This window comes from Oryctolagus cuniculus, chromosome 1 (assembly GCF_964237555.1).
Source record: "Oryctolagus cuniculus chromosome 1, mOryCun1.1, whole genome shotgun sequence".
NCBI classification, from domain to species: Eukaryota; Metazoa; Chordata; class Mammalia; order Lagomorpha; family Leporidae; genus Oryctolagus; species Oryctolagus cuniculus.
In genome coordinates, this window is record NC_091432.1 from 85714618 (window position 1) to 85736558 (window position 21941).

At 38.7% G+C, this 21941-nt stretch overlaps 2 protein-coding genes across 7 annotated transcripts in view; one reads left to right on the plus strand and one right to left on the minus strand.

The window, feature by feature from the left end:
• MRE11 (MRE11 homolog, double strand break repair nuclease) overlaps positions 1-15894 on the minus strand; it is an 85507-nt gene extending 69613 nt beyond the window's left edge. The window contains exons 1-7 of one of the 4 annotated variants that reach the window (XM_008262535.4): positions 15772-15894; positions 14836-14932; positions 12868-13000; positions 7566-7726; positions 6800-6887; positions 5521-5662; positions 3759-3873 (exon numbers count right to left, since the gene is read on the minus strand). In XM_008262535.4, coding sequence (XP_008260757.2) covers positions 3759-3873; positions 5521-5662; positions 6800-6887; positions 7566-7726; positions 12868-13000; positions 14836-14855 — 659 coding nt within the window. In that variant the 5' untranslated portion in view covers positions 14856-14932; positions 15772-15894. Of the gene's footprint in view, positions 1-3758; positions 3874-5520; positions 5663-6799; positions 6888-7565; positions 7727-12867; positions 13001-14835; positions 14933-15633 lie in introns of all 4 variants that reach the window. The other 3 variants (XM_002708627.5, XM_008262533.4, XM_008262534.4) reach the window with 3 other exon arrangements.
• On the plus strand, positions 15852-21392 carry ANKRD49 (ankyrin repeat domain 49). 3 transcript variants are annotated; one of them, XM_008262532.4, is made up of 3 exons: positions 15852-15960; positions 19021-19333; positions 20502-21392. In XM_008262532.4, exons 2-3 carry the CDS (start codon positions 19079-19081, stop codon positions 20961-20963), a joined length of 717 nt encoding a protein of 238 aa, XP_008260754.1. In that variant the 5' UTR covers positions 15852-15960; positions 19021-19078; the 3' UTR covers positions 20964-21392. The 3 variants fall into 3 exon arrangements, with proteins under 3 accessions (XP_008260754.1, XP_002708672.1, XP_069932988.1); XM_002708626.5 differs by having other exon boundaries at positions 15867-15990; XM_070076887.1 differs by lacking the exon at positions 15852-15960 and adding an exon at positions 15992-18124.
• Positions 21393-21941: the final 549 nt, after the last annotated feature.

Below are 21941 nucleotides of genomic sequence, written 5' to 3' on the forward strand. Positions count from 1 at the left end.
ACAGAAAATTAAAGTCAGATCAATATAAATATGTCCAGTGGTTTTTAATATCACCTGTTTCTTTTACTTTGAGTAAAAATAATGGAGTGGAGAAGAAAGGTACTAAGTAACTGGAAAATGGAGCTTTGACTGAAATAGCGAAACAACCTACACAAACACTGCTTTCTAGGTGGCAAACTGGTTTCTACAGGGGTGGAAATCAGTAGCTTTGAGATTGCTCTCTGTGTAAGTCAGGATTGAAAGGCATAAATAAATACATTGTAGACAATATGAGCCAGGCTTCCATTTAAGAAGTTATAAATGTGGCCAGCACTGTGGCATAGTGGGTAAAGCCACCGCCTGCAGTGCTGGGATACTATATGAGCACAGGTTCGAGTCCCAGCTGCTCCACTTCCAATCCAGCTCTCTGCTATGTTCCTGGGAAAACAGTGGAGGATAGCCCAAGTCCTTGGGCCCCTGCACCTGTATGGGAGACTGGGAAGAAGCTCCTGGTTCCTGACCTCAGGTCAGTACAGCTCCCACCATTGTGGCCATCTGGAGAGTGAACCTGCGGATGGAAGACCGACCTCTCTCTCTCTTCCCTCTGCCTCTCTGTAACTCTGCCTTTCAAATAAATAAAATAATTCTTCTTTAAAAAAAGTTATAAATAATAAAAAGAGGAAGATAAAGTTGGCCTTATAGGGCCAGATTAGAATCAGTATAAATTTTTGATTTTTTTAAACACACAAATACAGCGGTATAGAAATAGAGAGCTATATGTGTGCTTGGGTCATTACTCCTACATCTGTGTTTCCTAACCTTGTTGATAGGGCTGATATGGCTCTGGAAGCTGTAAGCACACCTAGCACCCATATGCAGGTTTCCAAACACCAGCCTCAAAAAAAAAAGAATATCAGGGTTGCTCAGAAAAGTGGTTAATTTCAAGAAAATACAGGATGAGCCTGGATTACCTGTGGTGCCACAAAGCCAAGAATATGCGCAAAAGAAAAAAAAGGAAGGAGCACATGGACAGGACACAGAAGCCATCATGAAAGGCTGAAAACAATCTGAGGAAATACAGCAAAAACTGATGGTAATGGATTATCAAAGAATAAAATCAAGATACTTAAAGCCACATAATAACACAAATAAACTACGAAATTAGTAAATAAATGGAAAATGTACAAATACTCTTTACAAAATTCAAATTAACAAATATAGAAAAAATAAGAGAAATCAAAAACCACAACTATGATACTATAGTATTAATTGCAGGAAACAAGATAAGAATGGATGTTAAACTAAGTGGGCAGAAGTTTAAGGTAAAACAGGGTATTTACATAGTGCCAAACTATTTTCCCCCAAATATCTATTAATTACAAATTAGAAAATAGGAATTTTTTACTGGAGAAAACTGTTATACATCCCCTTAATTAAATAATCAAGGTTACTATCTCCAGCAATAAGACACATCAGTAACTATTCCCCTTATCAATGCTGCCAATTCTACTGTTCATTCTGGCTTAAATTCTTAAAATCACTTAGAAATTTTCCTTCCACCTTATACCTTTACTAGCAGACTAAAAAGTGTAGTAGAATTGAAATGACCTAAGCAAGATAAGGAACAATTCCCAGTGGTACAAATTGATAAGGAGGCCAACGCCACGGCTCACTTGGCTAATCCTCCACCTGCGGCGTCGGCACCCTGGGGTTCTAGTCCTGGCTGGGGCGCTGCGCTGGATGCTGTCCCGGTTGCTCCTCTTCCAGTCCAGCTCTCTGCTGTGGCCCAGGAAGGCAGTGGAGGATGGTCCAAGGCCTTGGGCCCTGCACCCGCATGGGAGACCAGGAGGAAGCACCTGACTCCTGGCTTTGGATCGACGCATCACGCCGGCCGTAGCAGCCATTTGGGGGGTGAACCAAAGGAAAAAGGAAGACCTTTCTCTCCCTCCCTCCCTCCCTCCCTCTCCCTCTCTCTCTCTCTCTCTCTCTCACTGTCTAACTCTGCCTGTCAAGAAAAAAAAAAGTGATAAGGAGACCACACACATGAAAACTCTGGTCTGTTCCTCTGTAAAACACACTATTTACTGCAGAATGTACCTAATGCAAAATGAGTCTACCTCCTCAAGCCTTTGCTTTACCCAGCACATAGCATGAGTCTTTATTCAATAATGTGTTCAGTAAATAATAAATTATGTCATCAGGTCCCAATTCTCTGGAGTCTTCCTTGACAACTTCCCGAGTTTGGCCCTCTGTATCAGTTTCAATATCCTCGCTCCTGGCACCTCACGCTTTATTTCAGTGATCACATAAATCTTGCTTTGTTAAGCCTCTCTTCCTTTCAATCAATCATCCCCCCTACCAACAGATCAAACTTCTTAAAACTACTAACAAAATCAATCTAACCATATTTACATATTCTGGACAAACATATACACCAGGAGGTATGTATAAAACAGCAAGGTTTATAAACACAAAAACACTAGAAATAAAACATGTTGACAGGAGGAAAAGTATAACTGTACACATCAGTAAGAATAAATCACCCTCCGAGGTATCAAGGGGACAAATTCAGTAACATCATGTTGAACATAAGTTCACTGTAAAATATACAGTATGATTCCAGGTAAATCAAGAGTAAAAAAAGTATCAATTATGGACATTTATATGTTTAAATAATAAAAAAAGCAATGGAAAAATTAACTCAAAATTGAAAATAATGTACCCCCTGAAATATTGCGACGCTGAAGGGAAGAGGATGGATAATGTATTGGGTGTAATTTTGCTAAATTTAGGAGTTATTCACTTTATGGTTATTCTTACACCTTGTCATATAGTACAAGCATTTTTTAACACTTTTTAAGATTTATTTATTTATTTGAGATACAGGGCGGGGGAGGAGTGATCTTCCATCCATTGGTTCACTCCCTAAATGGCCGCAAAGGCTGGAGCTGAGCCAATCTGAAACCAGGAGACAGAAGCTTCTTCCAGGTCTCCAACCCAGGCGCAGGGGCCCAAGGACTTGGGCCATCTACTGCTTTCCCAGGCCATAGCAGAGGGCTGGATTGGAACAGGAGCAGCCAGGACTCAAACCAGTGTCCATATGGGATGCTGGCATTGCAGGTGGCAGCTTTACCCACTATGCCATAGCACCAGCCCCCAAACATTCTTTTATAGGTATATAATATATACCTATATTTTTTATAGAAAATATATCTAATATATATGAAAAACATTTTCAAAATGAAGTCACACAAAGCAATCTGCCTGATCCTTCATGAAAGCCTTGAAAGGGGTTGGCACTGTGGTACAGCAGGTAAAGCCACCCACACTGCCTGAGTGCGCCATCCCATGAGAGCCGGTTCAAGTCTCAGCTGTTCCACTTCCAATCCAGCTCCCTGCTAAACTGCCTGGGAAAGCAGCATAACATGGCTCAAGTCCTTGTGTTCCTGCATCCATGTGAAAGACCTGGAAGAAGCTCCTGGCTCCTAGCTCCTGGCTTAGGCCTGGCCCAACCGTGGCAATTGCAGCCATTTGCAGAGTGAACAGCAGATAGAAGATGGATAGATAGATCCCCCACCCCGTAACTCTGCCTTTTAGATAGATAGATAGATAGATAGATAGATCGATTGACCTTAAAAAAAAAAAAAAAAAAATAAAGAAAAAGAAAACCTTGAAAAAATAAGAGCACTTTTTCTAAAACAGGTAGGCTTACCAACACTGATCTGGGGATCTGGGGAACCTGAGTATCTGGCTCAAAATTGTTCAGAAACTACTTTTACCTGTTCTGATGAACCACAAATAAGTTAAACCAAGAGTTCTCATCTTCTTTTGGTCTCAACATTGTCACTTTTTTATTGACAAACATTCGATACAGCCTTTCATCTGGAATGGCCCCTGAAATGGAAATCACAATATTTTTAAACTGGTTTCTTATTTGGCTTTTAAAACTGAATATATTTTGCTTCTAAATTATGTGTTTCTCAAAGTATTTGATTTTATTATTTAGGGATATACTTGAATTCTACAATCATTTTTAAGTGAGTATTATTCTAGTTTGTTGTTATAACACCAGTTAGTTGCTTTTAAAGAACATTTTCCATTTTAGGCATGCATACCTTTAAAATAAAATAGGGAACTATATTCAACTTCTCATTAATAATCCTAGTAATATTATTTTGCACTACTTTTTTTTTATTTGACAAATAGAGTTAGACAGTGAGAGAGAGACAGAGAGAAAGGTCCTCCTTCCGTTGGCTCATCCCCCCAAATGACCACTATGGCCGGAGCTACGCCAACCCAAAGCTGAGCCAAGTGCTTCTTCCAGGTATCCCATGCAGGTGCAGGCACCCAAGCACTTGGGCCATCCTCTACTGCCTTCCTGGGCCACAGCAGAGAGCTGGACTGGAAGAGGAGCAACTGGGACTAGAACCCGGCACCCATATGGGATGCTGGCGCCACAGGCGGAGGATCAACCAAGTGAGCCACGGCACAGGGCCCTGTACTATTAACTTTCTGTACATTCTAAGTACCAGTTAAGTATCCCTTATTCAAAATGCTTGCAACCAGAAGTGTTTCAGATTTTGGATTTTTTCCAAACTTGGAATATTTATATACACATAAAGAGGAATCTTATGTACAGTGGACAAGTCTGAACATAAAATTAATTTATGTTTCATATGTACCTTATACACATAGTCTGAAGAAAATTTCATATATTTTATAACTTTTATAATATTCCATGTATAAAATAAAGTTTCATGATGTACTATTTTCTGCCTTATGGCATTATATCAGTACTCAAAAAGTTCGGGATTTTGAAGCACTCCAGATTTTCAGACCAGGGATGTTTAATCTGTATCAAAAAGCATTTTGCTGATTATCCCATAATTTATATTTCCAGGATTCTATAACTGAGTCAAAAATAAAACAACAAAACATTAAATATATACCAAAGGAAAATTATGTTTTTCATCAAAGCTGTTATTAAAAGCAAGTATTGGGGCCAGCACTGTGGTATAGAGGGTAAAGCTGCCGCCTACAGTGCCAGCATCCCATATGGGTGCCAGTTCAAGTCCCAGCTGCACCACTTCCGACCCAGCTCTCTGCTGTGGCCTGGGAAAGCAGTGGAACAGTGGAAGACGGCCCAAGTCCTCATGAAAGACCCAGAAGAAGCTCCTGGCTCTTGGCTTCAGATCAGCACAGCTCCGGCTGTTGAGGCCAACTGGGGAATGAGTCAGTGGATGGAAGACCCTCTCTCTCTCTCTCTCTCTCTCTCTCTCTCTGCCTCTCCTTTTCTTTCTGTGTAACTCTGACTTTCAAATAAATAAGTAAATAAATCTTAAAAAAAAAAAGTATTAACAGCTATTGGTCTTCATTAAATACTAAAAAGTTTTTACCAAAACCTTACATATTTTTCCAGTAAGGAATAATCAGATTTGCCTCACTTTATTCCAAATGAGTACAAAGTCATCTCTAAAATATCACTCTTCCAACTGTTTAAATAATTTTTATTAATATAATAGTAAAATAAAATCATCTTACCCAAACCATATAGAGCAATTTTTGTGGTTCCTTTTTGAAGCAAAACTGGACTAATGTCTATCTTCTCCACAGACATTGAACGTCCAAAGTGATTTATAAATCCAGCACAACTTAAAATATCCAGTGCACAGAGTGCATCTGCCTATACAAAACATTTTTAAATAATATTAACATGTATATAAAAATAAGTGATCTATATATTGTATTACTTGTTAAAAGCATATTTCGTGTACTAATTACAAAAACATAGATTAGGATAGTATCTTCTCAAAACAAAATTACAAGAATAAAAGTACTTGTCATGTTTTTCTATTACAAATCACCCACAACAACTGAAACCACACACTAAACACAGAATTAACAACTTATCAAAATGTATGATGTCTTGGACACTAAAAAATAAAAATCATTCATGAAATGAGTGCTTTGTAATACTAAGCAGACATCTAAAAACCTGGGGAAGGCCGGCGCCACGGCTCACTAGGCTAATCCTTCGCCTGTGGCGCCGGCACCCCAGGTTCTACTCCCGCTCGGGGTGCCGGATTCTGTCCCGGTTGCTCCTCTTTCAGTTCAGCTCTCTGCTGTGGCCCAGGAAAGCAGTGCAGGATGGCCCAGGTCCTTGGGCCCTGCACCCGCATGGGAGACCAGGAGGAAGCACCTGGCTCCTGGCTTTGGATCGGTGCAGTGCACTGGCTGCAGCGCACCAGCCACAGCAGCCATTTGGGGGTTGAACCAATGGAAAGGAAGACCTTTGTCTCTCTATCTAACTCTACCTGTCAAAAAAAAAAAAAAAAAAAAAAATCCTGGGGAAGATTACAGATACCAATGACCAGATAAAACAAAAAGATACTTTGAATTTAGACTCTTTGTAGTCTTAACTTCCATATCAAACAGCTATAAGATCATCTAACTTAGATTTAAGTATGCTTATGAAACAATCATTTCCTACGTGTGAGATCTCACGAGGTAAGAGATAGAAAAGCACTGGTAAACTATAAAGCATTATACAATTATCAGGTGTTTATTTCTACTGCTGACTACTACTTATTGTTAACCTCAGCACCAATGAAATACAAACACAGTTCATATACCAACTCTTAGCTTAGATTTTACAATGTTCTAAATAGCAGTATAAGCACTTACGTCAGTAACAGAAAGTCAACGTGACTTTCAGACTCACTGTGGACAAGAAGCTGCTGGGAAAAGGGGGAAGAATGCTTTCCACAGAAAAACTAAACATTTCTAAAATTTCAACAAATGATAAGAACACAACAGTTACCCCAGTGGGATCATCATGATTGCCATGAATACTGAACACGGGAATTGAAATGTTGAGATTGCCATCTTGGTAGTTTACCCATGGAAATCTTGGGAGAAAAAAAAAAATGTAAGTTTCTAGAAGAGACCAAAGCTGCTTTCACCTAAGTATCTCCTTTCAAAATATTAATGCCACCATAGGCAAACTGTATGACCTAAAACAGCAAATGACCACTAGTTCGGAGTTTTAAAAAATAAAATCATAGACAATAATTCATTTTAATTCAAGTTTGAAAATATCTCCAAGTGTAACATTTTAAAGAAAACCCAACAACAATAAATGGTGCTTATAAATTGTGTGAAAGAGTAGTATATTTGATTAATGCTTAGTTAAGAGAACTTCAAAATTCTCAAACCTTTGGTATAAAGTTTTTATTTGTAGTGGAGGGCAAGGGGGAAACATATATTTTGGAACCCAAAAGATTTAGATAAAAATAAATCTCAGCTCTCACTTCCTACCTGTACAACTTCACGTATTCTGCCCATTCCCGTCCCTGGTCCTCCCAGGTCTGCTTCTCAGAAGCAAATAACAATAACAATTTCAAGTGTATTTTTTCCAAAATTATCTTGGAACAGGCATTGTGGTATAATGGGTTAAGAAAATTCAAAAAGTATACTTACTGTCAAATAGATTATAGTGAAGAAATGACTAATTATTAATGTGTATGTGTCTTATACAGAAAATATACACAAGTAAACATTCATGCAAACCACAAAAATATACTTACTTACTAAAACCAAAGTTGACTGATTGATCACTGATAATTTCAAACTGTACAGGACGGTCACCCATACAATACTTTCTTAGTAACTCGAGGCATGTATGTAATGTTTTCCTTGAGGGTTTATTTTCATGAAAAAGATCACCACCTAACAAAATAAAATCCACCTAATGAACAGAAAATGAGGTTAAAACTAGTATGTTTTAAAGGTAAGATTTTTTAAAACTATAGAAGAGGGAGGAAAAATATCAAAAAACACTAACATTATTACAGCAATTAAAATTTTTACATACTGTTTATTCAAAGGGCCTTCCAGCCTGCTAAGTAATCTGACTCCAACAGAAGTTCCTAAATCACCTTTAAAAAAAGTCATCTTTAAGGCTAGTGCCGCGGCTCACTAGGCTAATCCTCTGCCTGTGGCACCGGCACACCAGGTTCTAGTCCCACTCGGGGTGCCGGATTCTGTCCCAGTTGCTCCTCTTCCAGTCCAGCTCTCTGCTGTGGCCCGGGAAGGCAGTGGAGGATGGCCCAAGTCCTTGGGCCCTGCACCTGCATGGGAGACCAGGAGGAAGCACCTGGCTCCTGGCTTCGGATCGGTGCAGTGCGCCGGCTGAGGCAGCCATTTGGGGGTGAACCAACGGAAGGAAGCCTTTCTCTCTATCTCTCTCTCACTGTCTAACTCTGCCTGTCAAAAACAAAACAAAACAAAAAAGTCATCCTTAAATTACTATACCAAGTTTCTCTCTCAAGTTACCCAAAGTGGTCATATTTTTTTTAACTCAAATCAAATTTAGCACTTTAACAAAATTATAGGAGAGATCTAATTCAATCAAAGTATCCATTCAATAATTTTTTAAAAGATCTGTTTACTTATTTCAGAGGTAGAATTACAGAAACAGAGAAAAAGGTCTTCCATTCCCTGTTTCACTCCCCCAAATGGCTGCAACAGCTGAAGCTGGGCCCATCCATAGTCTCCCACATGGGTACAGGGGCCCAAGCACTTGGCCCATTTTCTACTGCTTTCCCAGACCATAGCAGAACTGGATCGGAAGAAGAGCAGCCAGGACATGAACCAATGCCCATATGGGATGCTGGCGCCACAGGTGAAGGTTAGGCTACTACGCCACAGCGCCGGCCTCCATTCAGTAATTATTAATAGCATTCCTATAGACACTGGTTCCTACAGACAAAGGAAATAGCAACCTATCCTGTTTTCACTCAACAGTGATACTGTGCAAATCCCAGTACTGGATCCTGAGGATATAATCATATTCCTATCCTAAATACCTTCAAACTCTAAAGGAAGAGACAAATTTCTATGTACTTCAACATAAGCCAGACTCTTATGTTAACTAGAGTAGATACACATGATAGATACACATGAGGCACAGTTGATCCTGCAATGAATTCTAACTCAGGAGAGGACTTTACTCTGAGGATAGAGAATCAGCAGGCAAATGCTAATAGAGAGATATTTCAGTTGTGCTGTGAAGGATAAATGAGATTTTGTAGAATAGCATCTAGGAACAACCTCAGTGAAGGAGGATCATCCTTCGAAAAAATAGTCCAACATACTTAGGCTTTCAAGTACTCAATCTAAGACACCTTTGTTCTTAATCATACAAAAGGACACCAGAATACAAAGCCCTGTGGCTACAGTAGAACTTTCATTAAAACATTCACTTTAAGCTAGGTCTTCAAGCAAGAAAGGAAAGAAGAAAGTGATCATAATCAAAGGAATGGAAGGAACAAAACAAGCAAATGAAAGATATACTGCAAGAATGAGGAGCGTTTAATAGGTGTCACTTTTACAAAATGAAAAGAGCTCTGAAAATTGGTTACACAGCAAGGTAAATGCACCTAACACTAACAAAACATAGACGATAAATTTTGTGTGTGTTTCTTGCAGGAATTCTAAAAAAAATTTTTAGACTGGTGACTCTGGGAAACACTCCCTTTCATGGGATTCCTGCCTACTGTGGAAGCTAAATCTAATCATGAGGAGCTATCAGACATATCCAAAATGACCAGTTCATAATCTTCAAAAATATCAGGATAATGAAAGATCAAGGCAAGGAGGGAAGATAGATAATAATAAACCCAAAACGTTATCCTGGGTTGAGTCACGGATGTCACAGACTTGCTCCTAAATAGGCATCACCATGACAACTGTAAACATCTTAAAATTACATAATAGTATTGCATTCAACATTCTTTTACTGGTTTTGATATGTATAGTGTGATTATACATGCAATTTACTTTCAAGTGGTTCACTAAAAAAAAGTTTGCATTTATGTGTATATGTGTGTGTGTGCGTGTGTTTGTGTATAGAAAGAGGGGATAAAGCAAATCTAATAAAACATTGAAAAATCTGACTAAAGGAATTTGTATTATTCTTGCAGTTTTTCTGAAAACTGGTATTATTTCGAAGTTGTTACTGTACCTATAAAATACATGAAATCTGCTCTCTTTATATTAATAATTTTTAAAAAAAAATTTAAGTTAAAAAAAAAGACTCCAAGAAAGAAGTGAATATAATAAAGACTCTAAGTAACAATGGACTAAAAATAAAGTCAGGAAGAATTTAAACTTCAATAACAAAAAATTTAAATATAAATTTAAGGGAAAGTGCAAACATATCTGGAATTCTCAGCACGGGGTCATGGGAAGTGGACCAGTTAGGATGAGTGGATGTTGGAAAGGGAAACAGGAAACAGAGAGGAAGAAAGGTCAAAGTAAAACAAGCTTACATTCAGGGAAAGAAGTGTCTTAGAACCTAAGAGAAAGAAAGCACAGGCGGGCCGGCGCCACGGCTCACTAGGCTAATCCTCCGCCTTGCGGCGCCGGCACACCGGGTTCTAGTCCTGGTCGGGGCGCTGGATTCTGTCCCGGATGCCCCTCTTCCAGACTAGCTCTCTGCTGTGGCCCGGGAGTGCAGTGGAGGGTGGCCCAAGTCCTTGGGCCCTGCACCCCATGGGAGACCAGGATAAGTACCTGGCTCCTGCCATTGGATCAGCAAGGTGCGCCGGCCGTGGCGGCCATTGGAGGGTGAACCAACGGCAAAGGAAGACCTTTCTCTCTGTCTCTCTCTCTCTCACTGTCCACTCTGTTAAAAAATTAAAAAAATAAAATAAAATAAAAATTTAGAAAGCACAGGCAGGAATCTCTTGCAGGAAACAGACCTCCTTTAACCATAAGTTTGCCCTCAGGAAGGAAGAATTAATCTTAAAAGGAAATAGCACCACCCATTTTGTCAACAAATGCATGAGTACCTACTACTGTTTTATTATTACTATTTTTTAAAGATTTATTTATTTATATTGAAAGAGTGAGAGAGAGGTCTTCCATCCTCTGGTTCACTCCCCCAAATGGCTGCAATATCCAGGGCTGGGCCAGGCTGAAGCCAGGAGCCAGGAGCTTTATCTGGGTCTCCCACGTGGGTGGCAGGGGCGAAACAGTTGGGCCATCTTGGGCTCATCCCAGGCCATTAGCAGGGAGCTGAACTGCAAGTGCAGCAACCAGGACACGAACTGGCATTACCCACTAAGCCACAATGCTGGGCCCCCTACTACTGGCTTCTAGACACTGTTTAGGTATTAGGATACAGCATGAAGAAACACAGTCTAATAAAGACAGGTAATAAATATGTAAACTCAATAACATACTTTAGATAGTGCTATGAAGAAAAGCACTATAAATAAAAATAAAATGGAGTGATATAATAAAAGAGTACTTGGAGGTTATGTCCAAAAAGCTAAAAGTTCAACTGAGAACTTCAATCAAGCCAAGATCAAGGTGCTTCAAAGCAGAGAAGCAGACCTGCAAAGGTCTCTAAGTGGAACATGTCAGTGTGAATGGAGCACTGTAAACCAGGCAATGAGCTGCAGATGAGGTCTCCTGGCAAGGATCAGATCAAGTTGAGCCTTGTGGTGTGAATCTCAGTCTATATTCAAGGGAGGACCACTGGGGAGATTTTAAGTTGCAGAATGACAGGATCTGATTTATCATTTTAAAAGTTCACTTTGGCTGCTATGCGGAACAGATATAGAAAAAAAGAATGGAAGGAGGACCAAAAAAGGAATCATTACAGTCTTGACAAAAGTCTAAAAGGTGAAGCTGCAGAATGGTGGAGGCATTCCATATGTCATTCAAGAGGAAAAGGCCTTGTAGATAAACTGAACAGAACTATGTGGGAAAGGCTGGAGATATGAATTTCTCAGTCATCAGCATTTCCATTTATTCTCCAGCCATGACCTGGGGTCTAGACTCACATTTCAACTGCTTGCTGAATGCTTTCCTGAAATGTGCTATTGACTTTCAAACTCTAAATAGGTCTAACTCAGAACTCGCCACTTTCCCACCTGAAGAAATACCTCTTTCAGATTTACCTATTTCTCTTTTGGTTAGCTCCATTTACTTCAACTATTCAGTCATGGTCACCCTTCTCCTTCATCTCCACTCCCTGTAATAACTAATCTAAGTACACAAATCCTATCTTTGTAATCTCTTTTACTCACTTCCTCTTTTCCATTCCTAAGGCCACCACTTTTTAAAATAGTCTCAAGTTGGTCTCCAGCTCATGCTCTAATAAGCTTCTGCCACATTTTCCACTGGAATGGAAACCAACCCCTCAATCTGGCATTTGAAGCCCTCCTCATCACAGCTCACACCCTCGTTTCTAGTCCTTCAGTGTACTTTCTAACTTATCAGCCAAATTCACCTGCTGGCGCCCTCACACACCTCCTGCTGTCTCAGGTCTGGGTCCTCACTGCTGCCTCACCTGGAATGTACGTTCTCTATGCTCATCCCTCATCAAAAGTCTACTCATCGTCCAAAGTCCAAGCAAAATGCCCCTGCCTTCATTAAGCTCCCATTGCTACCCTCATCTAAATGAGATTTCTTCTACCTCAAAACTTCCAGGAAGTGCTATTCATGATTTTTTTAGAGCTCTCATCATATATAACCTTGCATTAGAGTGTTCTGGATATTTATCTTAGCTCACATTTTAGTTCTTTGAAACTATAGTAGTCATCTGCACATTTCAAATAAAGTGCCACAAGATCCTGCACTCTCTAAACAACACATAAATATTTATAAATTTTAACAGACAATTTACAAAAATAGCTTCTACTTGAATTAAAGACACAAAGCACACAAAAGTTACTTTGGACTTTTAAGTACAGTGATATTTAAACACGTGATATGAGCACATGTGCCTACAAAACAAAGTTTTAATTTTTTTATAGGAAAAGACCCCACTGATTAAGGCAATTAGTAGAAACTGCATAGATGTTAAACCAAACTCACTTCATTTTCCTGGGCAAGTCTTAAAATTTCATCAAGTGTGACAAACGTATCATTTCCTCTGACTGCATCTTTCTCCATAAATCCAAGATGAATATCAGTTGCAACTAAGATTTTAAATGTATTTTCATCATCACTGTATTAAGAAAAAATTCCAATACAAAACATTATACAGATATTGAAGCAAATGATATCTAAACATAGAATATATAACAAGTTATGGAGTAAAATAATTTCTTTTGTCTTAAACTTGGTCTGAAAATTTGACATACTCAACAGATCTTTAACATCACATATTTTCCTAACTATTAATTCAATACAGAATAAATGTACATAAAATTTTTAAATCTTCTCTACTTCAAAAATTTATAACCTTGAAACCAGTTTTATATATTTGCAAAGTAATGTGGACCTGAAAGCTTGTTTTCCACCACAAAAGCCCAAGAGCTAGACCCCTATATCAAAACTTTCTATTTATAAGATTTTGCATTTTTTCAGGAAAAATCAGAGTTAATGTAAAAAGGCATTCTCCAAGTTTATAAGTAGACTTTAAACTAAGATAATAGTAACTTATATTCAGGCCCTCGAAAACACTTGACTCTACCCTCTACAGAATTAGTTTTTCATTAATAAATTTGGCCAAGCTAAAAAATTGTTTCAATTCAAATGACATTTGGTAATACTCAAGGGTACTTTGATATGAAGCAGCAATGTAATAGTTATTAATGCCCTCTAAGCATAATATAATTTTTATTCTTTAAAACAGTTTTATAGCTATGATCTCATCTCCTCCCATATAATTATTATTACCTCAGAGAAAAAAATGAGTATGCTTAACACAGAGAAATTAACTGACTTATTGCCCAAATAGTGGCAAAAAAAATTCACATTGAAAACTTAGGCTGGGGGCCAGCATTGTGGTGCAGCAGGTAAAGCCACCACCTACAGTGCAGGCATCCCAGGTGGGCACCGGTTCCTGTGATGGCTGCTCTACTTCCAATCCAGCTCCCTCGTAATGTGCCTGGGAAGGCACCAGGGTGGCCCAAGTCGTTGGGCCCCTGTACCTACGTGGGAGACTTAGAAGAAGCTCCTGTCTTTGGATTGGTTCTGCTCTGGCCATTTCAGCCATTTGGGAAATGAATCAGCAGATGGATTTTTCTCTCTCTCTCTCTTTTCTCTTCTCCTCTTTCTGTAACTCTGCTTTTCAAATAAAACAAATCTCAAAAAAAGTTCAAATTTCTTACAAAAAAAAAAACTCAGGCTGTTTTCACAAAGCCATAATGAACATTATCCAAAAATATTTCAGCAAATATTTCAGAAGCTTAAAAAATGATATGTACACTTTCTAATTACTTTTTGCCAACAAATACATCAGATCACATTACTATATGTTTCCATAACACCTTATAAAGTATTTTCACATGTGCTCTCCCATTTAAACCTCAAAACTTATCTAAGAAGGACATTAGTATCCCAATTAAACAAATGCAGAAATTAAGGCAAGGTTCAGAAAATTCCTGACTTGTCCTAGATCTTTAGGCTATTACTGACCAAGGAGTTGAACACAGATGAGACACGAAGTCTAAAGCTTTTTCTACATAACTTTCATGGTCTTTTTATTTATTTCCAATTTACTTAAGCTCATTTCCAGCTTATTCAATACTAGAGCTATTTACTCAAAAAATCTTAAAAAGAACCACACTAGTAGGATTTCATCAAGAAAAATTCAGTATTTTAAGACTAAGCCAAGGAACATAAGCTTGTGTACTACAGCAACAAATGAAATTGGTGCAAGACTCTGATCTATAACTGTATATTATCTTTTAGCTAATAAATATACTTTTGATAACTAACAATTCTAATTGCAAATTATTTATTTACTGCTCATTTATTAAATAAACTTTCTTTAATGGTGATGCTAATTGATGGGATTTGGAAACACCAAGGCAAGGAGTCGAGTCACATGCTCACAGTGTATCTGCAGGACTCATTGTCACCGGGACAAGGTTCTTCTCCAGGTACTCAGGGTATGTTCAAATACGTCAGAAAATCCACTCTGTTCCTAATTCTAAAAAGAAAATTATATAATGCACATTGAAAAAGTCACCAACACGATTTAGGCTACAAAGAATAGACTTCTTAAATATACAGACTAGAAATTTTGGAAAAACTTCATTTCCATCTAAGCACTTCTGTGCTTTTACTTTTTAATGAGCTTAGAAAACACAATTCCAGTGCCATTCTAGAGACACCATGATGATTAAACTTAGCTCCTTTTTCGTTTTTATTGCTCTTTTGGGCAATTAATGTACGTTCAATAAATGGGCAAAATGGGTCACATAGTGTTGCTTTAGCAATCAATCAATCTTGGACGTGCAGAACTGTTTGCGTGCCCTGGCTACTTAGGGCAAGGAGGCAACTTCGTATTTCCTGCTCAAACACAAGACTTTATAAAGGAGCGGTTTTGTTTCGAAGTAAGGGCTTTCGCGTTTAAAGCTAGCGCGAATAAACAAACACGTGGCCTGCACAGAAACAAGCTTTCACGTGAAAGCCCGGCCCGGCGGTCCTGGGGAGCGGCTGCCACCCCGGAACCCCACGCCCGTCAGGAGTCCCAGGTCGGGTCGCACAGCACCCTCTGAGGCAACCATAAGGAATCCTCTAACAGCCCTCTCCAGACAACCGGGCCCGTCTTCCCAAAGCATCTAATTCATTCTGGGCTTCCGCCCGAAAACCGACACAAACAAAAGACGGATACGATTTCTAAATTACCCCACAACAGGATTCTTCAAAGCCCCACCTTCGGGACCTGAGACTACCTTCTATCTGGGAACAAGGGGCAAGTTTCCGGAGACGAAAAACAAACAGCAGTGCCTCGCCTGGCGTCTGCGAACCTACTCCGCCACAAACCTGAATTAGGCGCGACAGAGTGCCATCTGCTTCTCTCGCGATACCTCGTTGATGACGTAGACAGCGCGAGTCCTCTTCAGTTTTCATTGGTTGCCGAAAGCTATAAGGGGGCGGGCAAAGTTGCAGCGAAAACTCGCAGCCGTGCCAGAGCCAATCCTGTGCAGCCAAGGAAACGAACCCGGAAGCGAGGTGAGCGACAGCGATTTTTGGCTTCGGAAGGTGGGTAGCTTTTCCCGGTCCTGGCCCGCGGTCAGTGGTAGAGTCGCGCCGACAGAGAACCTCTGGGTCTATAGGGGCCGTCCCCTGCCGACTCCGGCTGAAATCTTGAGGTCGGATCGCGTTAGAGTCTTTGCTAGGGCCGAAGAAGCCTCTCTGCTTTGGCTATTCCAAAGGCCCCAGGCGCGACTTGGCAGGCCTGCGGGTGACCAGGCCTTGTCTGGAGCCTCTGGTTTGCAGGTTTTTATCCCGTCCTTTCCCACGTTGTCGCCCCCCGAATCCCCGTTTTCAGAGCATAGCATCTGTTGTTGTTTTGTGCTGAGAACAGTAAACTACAGTGTAGTGAAAAATCGTGTGGAACTTCTGAATTAGAATCTGGCCTTTCAGATTCATTGACTGGCCCTCGGTTCAGGGCGAGTTGTCTTAAGCTATCCAAACCTTAGCGCCTTGACCTGTAAAATGGGGTTTACAGCTGCACTTTTATTGAGTGGTTTGTGGGGCATTGACATAGTTTGGATCGCTGTAAAAATGATCTAAATCTTTACTAGCAAACATGCCTACCACTCGTGGTGGAATATCATCAAATAAAAAAATGTAATATTTATTTCTTTATTTGAAAGTCAGAGGTAGAGAGAGGGAGAGACCAATCTTCCATCTACTGGTTCACTCCTCAGATGTCCACACCTGGTCTCCCATGTGGATGTCAAGAACCCAAGCATTTGGGCTATCTTTCCCTGGCTTATTAGCAGGGGGTTGGATGGGAAATAGAGCAACCAGGACACAAAACTGCACAGGTATGGGAGACAGATGTCGCATGTGGGGTGGCTTAACCCGCTGTGCCACAATAACCTGTCCTTCAAATAAAAATCTTGATCTTGTTTTTTTTCTAACTGAATCAAGGCGATACACCTGGATTTGACTTTTTAACATTAAATTTACCAAGAAAATTTGATATGTAATTCATTGTGTCTGGAACCGTAAATTCAGAATTTATATAAAGGGAATTTTATAAAAAAGGAAAGGGAGGAGATCTATAATGGTGCTACATTTGCTATAATTAAAGTGAACTTTATGGCATCTCTTACATGTTTAATGAATTGATGTATGATCACTTTTGCGTTGCAAGGTTCAGGAAATAATGTGAGGATCCTGGCTTCAGATCGGCCCAACTCCAGCTGTTAGGGCCATTTGGGGAGTGAACCAGCAGATAAAAGGCCTTTCTCTGTCTCTCCTCCTCTCTGTCTATAACTCTTACCTCTCAAATAAATAAATAAAATCCTCTTTAAAAAAAAAATACACACAAGGCAGTTCTGATGGGGTCTCAGTAAGCTCTGAAAAGTTGGAAGAGTGTTAGAAATCCTTTCTTGCATCCTTACGTTTTGCAGTAAAGTAACAGGCCCAGAGAAATTACTGCTGATGAGTGATAGACTTAAAACTTGAATTTAGTGGTCTTGCCTCTAGTAATAAAATTTAATAACACATTAAGACCGTATGCTATTGGGCTGGTGCTATGGCACAGCAGGTTAAACCTGCCTACAGCCGACATCCCATATGGGTGCTGGTTCTAGTCACAGCTGCTCCTTTTCTGATCCAGCTCCCTGCTGATGGCCTGGGAAAGCAGTGGAAGATGGCCCAAATCCTTGGGCCCCTGCACCCACATGGGAGACTGGGAAGAAGCTCCTGGCTCATGGTTTCTGCCTGACCCAGCCCCAGCTTTTGTGGCCATTTGGGGAGTGAACCAGCAGATGGAAGATCTCTCTGTAACTCTGCCTTTCAAATAGATAAATAAATCTTTAAAGAAAAGAAAAAAGACTGTATACTATTAAACTTGTGAGATTAGGTAGAAAGAAATCAATATTTTGGGCATATGATTAACTTTGAATCATTCATGAATAGCTTTTCAGAATCCATTCCAGGCAAAATCAAGTGATAAGATCCTAATTTAATGCAACAGATATTTCTGCTGTATACCAGTGGTCCCTAAATATAAGTTAAATATGGTTCCTAGCCTTAAGTTTATCGTCTTTTAAGGGGCTAAGACAAGTACAAAGTTCATGGTGAAATAAAACAAAATACTTGCACCAAAACAACTAGGAAGCAGAAAGAGATCTAATTGGGCGGATCAAGAATGGAAGAGGTAACATCAGAAAAGAGCCTTAAAGTACTAATAAGTTTCAACTAATTGGGATGCTAAGAAATGGTATTAAAATATCAGTTATTGTGATTTTTCTTTAATTGATTAAAGTTTAATATACTGTGTAACTCTTGAAGCTGATCGTGGTTTATAAATTAATACGGTAGCTTAGCAGAATAAATATTACTTCCTTCAGAGAACCTTCTTTAATGCCTTAGAACCGGATAAATTATTACTCTCTCATATAGTTATGGTATCCTCACTTGCTCCTGTTATAGTATTTAGTATGCTGTCTTTGCCAGTCACCTCTATTAGATAGTAAACTTCTTGATAAGACATAGATTTGTTCATTGTGGAATCTCAGTACCCACAGACTGGCACATATCATATTTGTTGAGTGAAGGAGTGAATAACAGCCAAAATTCTGTTCAAAACCAGGAGCCAACTAGAACTATAGCTGTCTATCAGTGAATAGGACTACTTTTTAAAACAGATGTTGTGATGAAGATATGTGCATTGATAGAGACTTGGAACTGTAAGTTTTGGTTTCTGCCCTTAATTGTCTTCCCTACAAAAATCTCAAATGTGCTTGTCTGTGTTGCATTATATTTTTAAAACTGTAAGCATTCATTTCTCTTAGCATACCATCATTCCTAAACTAGTAGATTTGAAATAATAGAACCATCAACTTAGTAAAAGAAAACAAGACACTTTAGATCTTTAAAGATCATTGGTAACTTAAATCTGTCAGCTCCAATATTTAGTATATGTAGCAGATATCATTAGAGAAACACAGAAGAGTTTAGACAAGGTTCATTTGTATATTTTTACAAGATTGATCTATGCTGTTGATAAAGCCTCAATTACAGTTTTGCTAAGTATTGTGTTTTTCTTTTCAGATCTTGATGAATCAAACCTTGATATTTGAAATGCATTTTATTTAGAGTAGTGGTAAAAATGGAAAAAGATAACATAAATGAAGATGAAAAACCAGACCCAGAGAGTTCCTTGGAGTTTTCTGAGCACTTTAACCAACTTGAATTATTGGAAACACATGGACATCTTATTCCCACTGGTACTCACAGTCTTTGGGTGGGCAATTCTGATGATGATGAAGAGCAAGATGAAAATGAAGAGTGGTATCAACTGCAAGAAAAAATAATGGAAAAAGATCCAAGCAAATTGCTACTTTGGGCTGCTGAAAAAAATCGGGTAAAAAAAAATTAAAATTAAAGTGGGAACCATTAAATAGCAGGAAAAGTATTGGGTTGGGAGCCAGAAAATCTGCTCTTGAACTTAGTTTAACTCTGGGCAAATTCTACTACTTCTGAACCTCTGTTTTCTTATCTGTAAAAAATGGCCATCATAATGCCCATCTCTTTGCTATAGGATTGTGAGGATCAAAATGAGGCAATGTGAGTGAAAACACACACTAAGCTAGAAAGTGTTATGTTAGGTATTATTTGAGAGTTTAAGGGCAGTTATCTATAAAAATAGTAACATCTGCATTTAGAAGTCATTTCTATGAAGTCAGTAGAATTACCTTAAAGATAAATATCATTTATGAAACGGAAAATGGGAATTAATATTTATTATTAAATACCAACCCCATTTATACCAGGTGCCTTACTGTATTACTTTGTTTAATCTTCACATTTCCCTGTAAGATAGGTAACAGTCTTCCCTTTTACAGACTAAGAAATTGAGATTTGGCAGTAGTAATTTGCACAGTGTCATCCATATAGAATTAGCATCAGGTGTCTATTCCTTCCCCTTGGGCTCTAGTATTTCATTTTGCTAAGTTCCCTCATATCTCTTTAAATAAACTGGTAACTAAAAGAGTATTGTGCATTTTTGAATAGCTTTTTAACTCAGAGTACACTAGCTCACCAGAGGTCCATAGACCAAACAGAAAATCACTACCTGAAGATAGGCTTCTAAGGTATTTAGAAGAAATTGAGCTTTTTAATCCATAGATTCCTTGTCACTATTTTATTCTTCTGTTAAATCTTATTTTTAAGTTTCACATACTATCTGTATTTATATTATACTCCTGTTACAGAAAAAAATCATTTTTTCACAGCTAAATTGTGAAATACAATTATAGCCTGTATTATTCACCTAGGACTAAAGCTTTTATGCATAAGCTTTAATTGGACCAAGAGTGACTATAAGGTTTGAGATTTAGACTCACACTCTTAGAAGCAACAGAGTGCCTACAGTTCATTTAATAAATTACTCACCATTACTTTACAAAACACAGATCTTAAATTATTTTCAAGTCATCTGCTAACAAGTTTTTATTTAGCTTAATTAAATCTAACACCACTAGACAGTTTTCATTTTTGAATTTTTAAAAGATCCATTTTTTTTTTCTTAGCTTACTACAGTGCAGCGAATACTTTCTGAAAAGGCCAGTCTTGTGAACACTAGAGATGAAGATCAATATACTCCTCTTCATCGAGCAGCCTACAGCGGACACTTGGATATTGTCCGTGAGCTGATTGCTCAAGGGGCAGATGTGCACGCAGTGACTGTGGATGGCTGGACGCCCTTGCATAGCGCTTGTAAGTGGAATAATGCCAGCGTGGCTTCTTTCTTACTTCAGCATGATGCGGATATCAATGCCCAAACAAAAGGCCTCCTGACCCCCTTGCATCTTGCTGCTGGGAACAGAGACAGCAGAGATACCCTTGAACTTCTCCTAATGAACCGTTATATTGAACCAGGCCTAAAAAACAACTTGGAAGAAACTGCGTTTGATATCGCCAGGAGGTCAAGTATCTATCACTACCTCTTTGAAATTGTAGAAGGCTGTACAAATTCTGTACCTCAGTCTTAATGTTTCTAGTAATTTTCTTAAGTGTCTAAGTAGTAGTGCCTCCTTTGTGTGAGATGTAAAATATTCCCCTAATACAAAGTTAACATCAAATGTCTTACTGAAGAAAAAATCATTGGGACTCACTTTAATGTCTGTCCAAGTGAATTGCCTGATCTTAATGTCAAAATGTATTTGAGAGTTGCTTGGATATATCTTTAATGATTTCTGTGGAGTTTGTGATTTTTCTCAGAAATAGTTTCAATTAAGTATACTTAAGAATTTGACACAGGTTGTACAGAAACTAAAGATATTTTTGGTGCTGATCTAAAAGAAATATATTTTTAAATGTCCCATATCTTGTTTTTTTTTGAGTATTTATTATATTGACATGTATTTTTATAAGGTATAATAATTCAGAATGTAATTTTTTAAATATACTGTTGCAGTTCAGCTGTCTTCTCTATATGTCCATCTCTAGTTGCTTTCATTTTAAACCAGGAGAACTAACATTTTAGTGACTTGAATCTTCACAAGTTAAACAAAAATCCCAAAACATAGATCTTTGTTATTTTTAGAACCATTTTACAAACCATTATTTAGAAACCATTTTTAGGAAAGCACTTAGCCAGGTTTTTATCCATAAATGTTGTATAATGCCTTGTCTACTACAATTCACCCAATCCTGCATCACACTGGTCAACCTGTGATATCCTTATACTTACGGTAAGTCAGTAGGACCTGTTAGACATGCATATAACTGTAGCTTGGCCCAGGACATCATAGTATATCTAATCTCCAACTGGGTTTACCTGCCTAATCCTCCTAGGCCGGGCTCTTTTCATACAGTCTCGTGAATTCACAGGAGATGTTGATTTTCTAAGGTACTCGTTTTGTACAAACCATACAAAGGCAAATTGACAAGGGAAAAGGAATCCTAAGAATAAGAAGGATGGTTATTTTGACACTAGAACCACAAAGTGTTTCAAGTTTAAAAAAAAA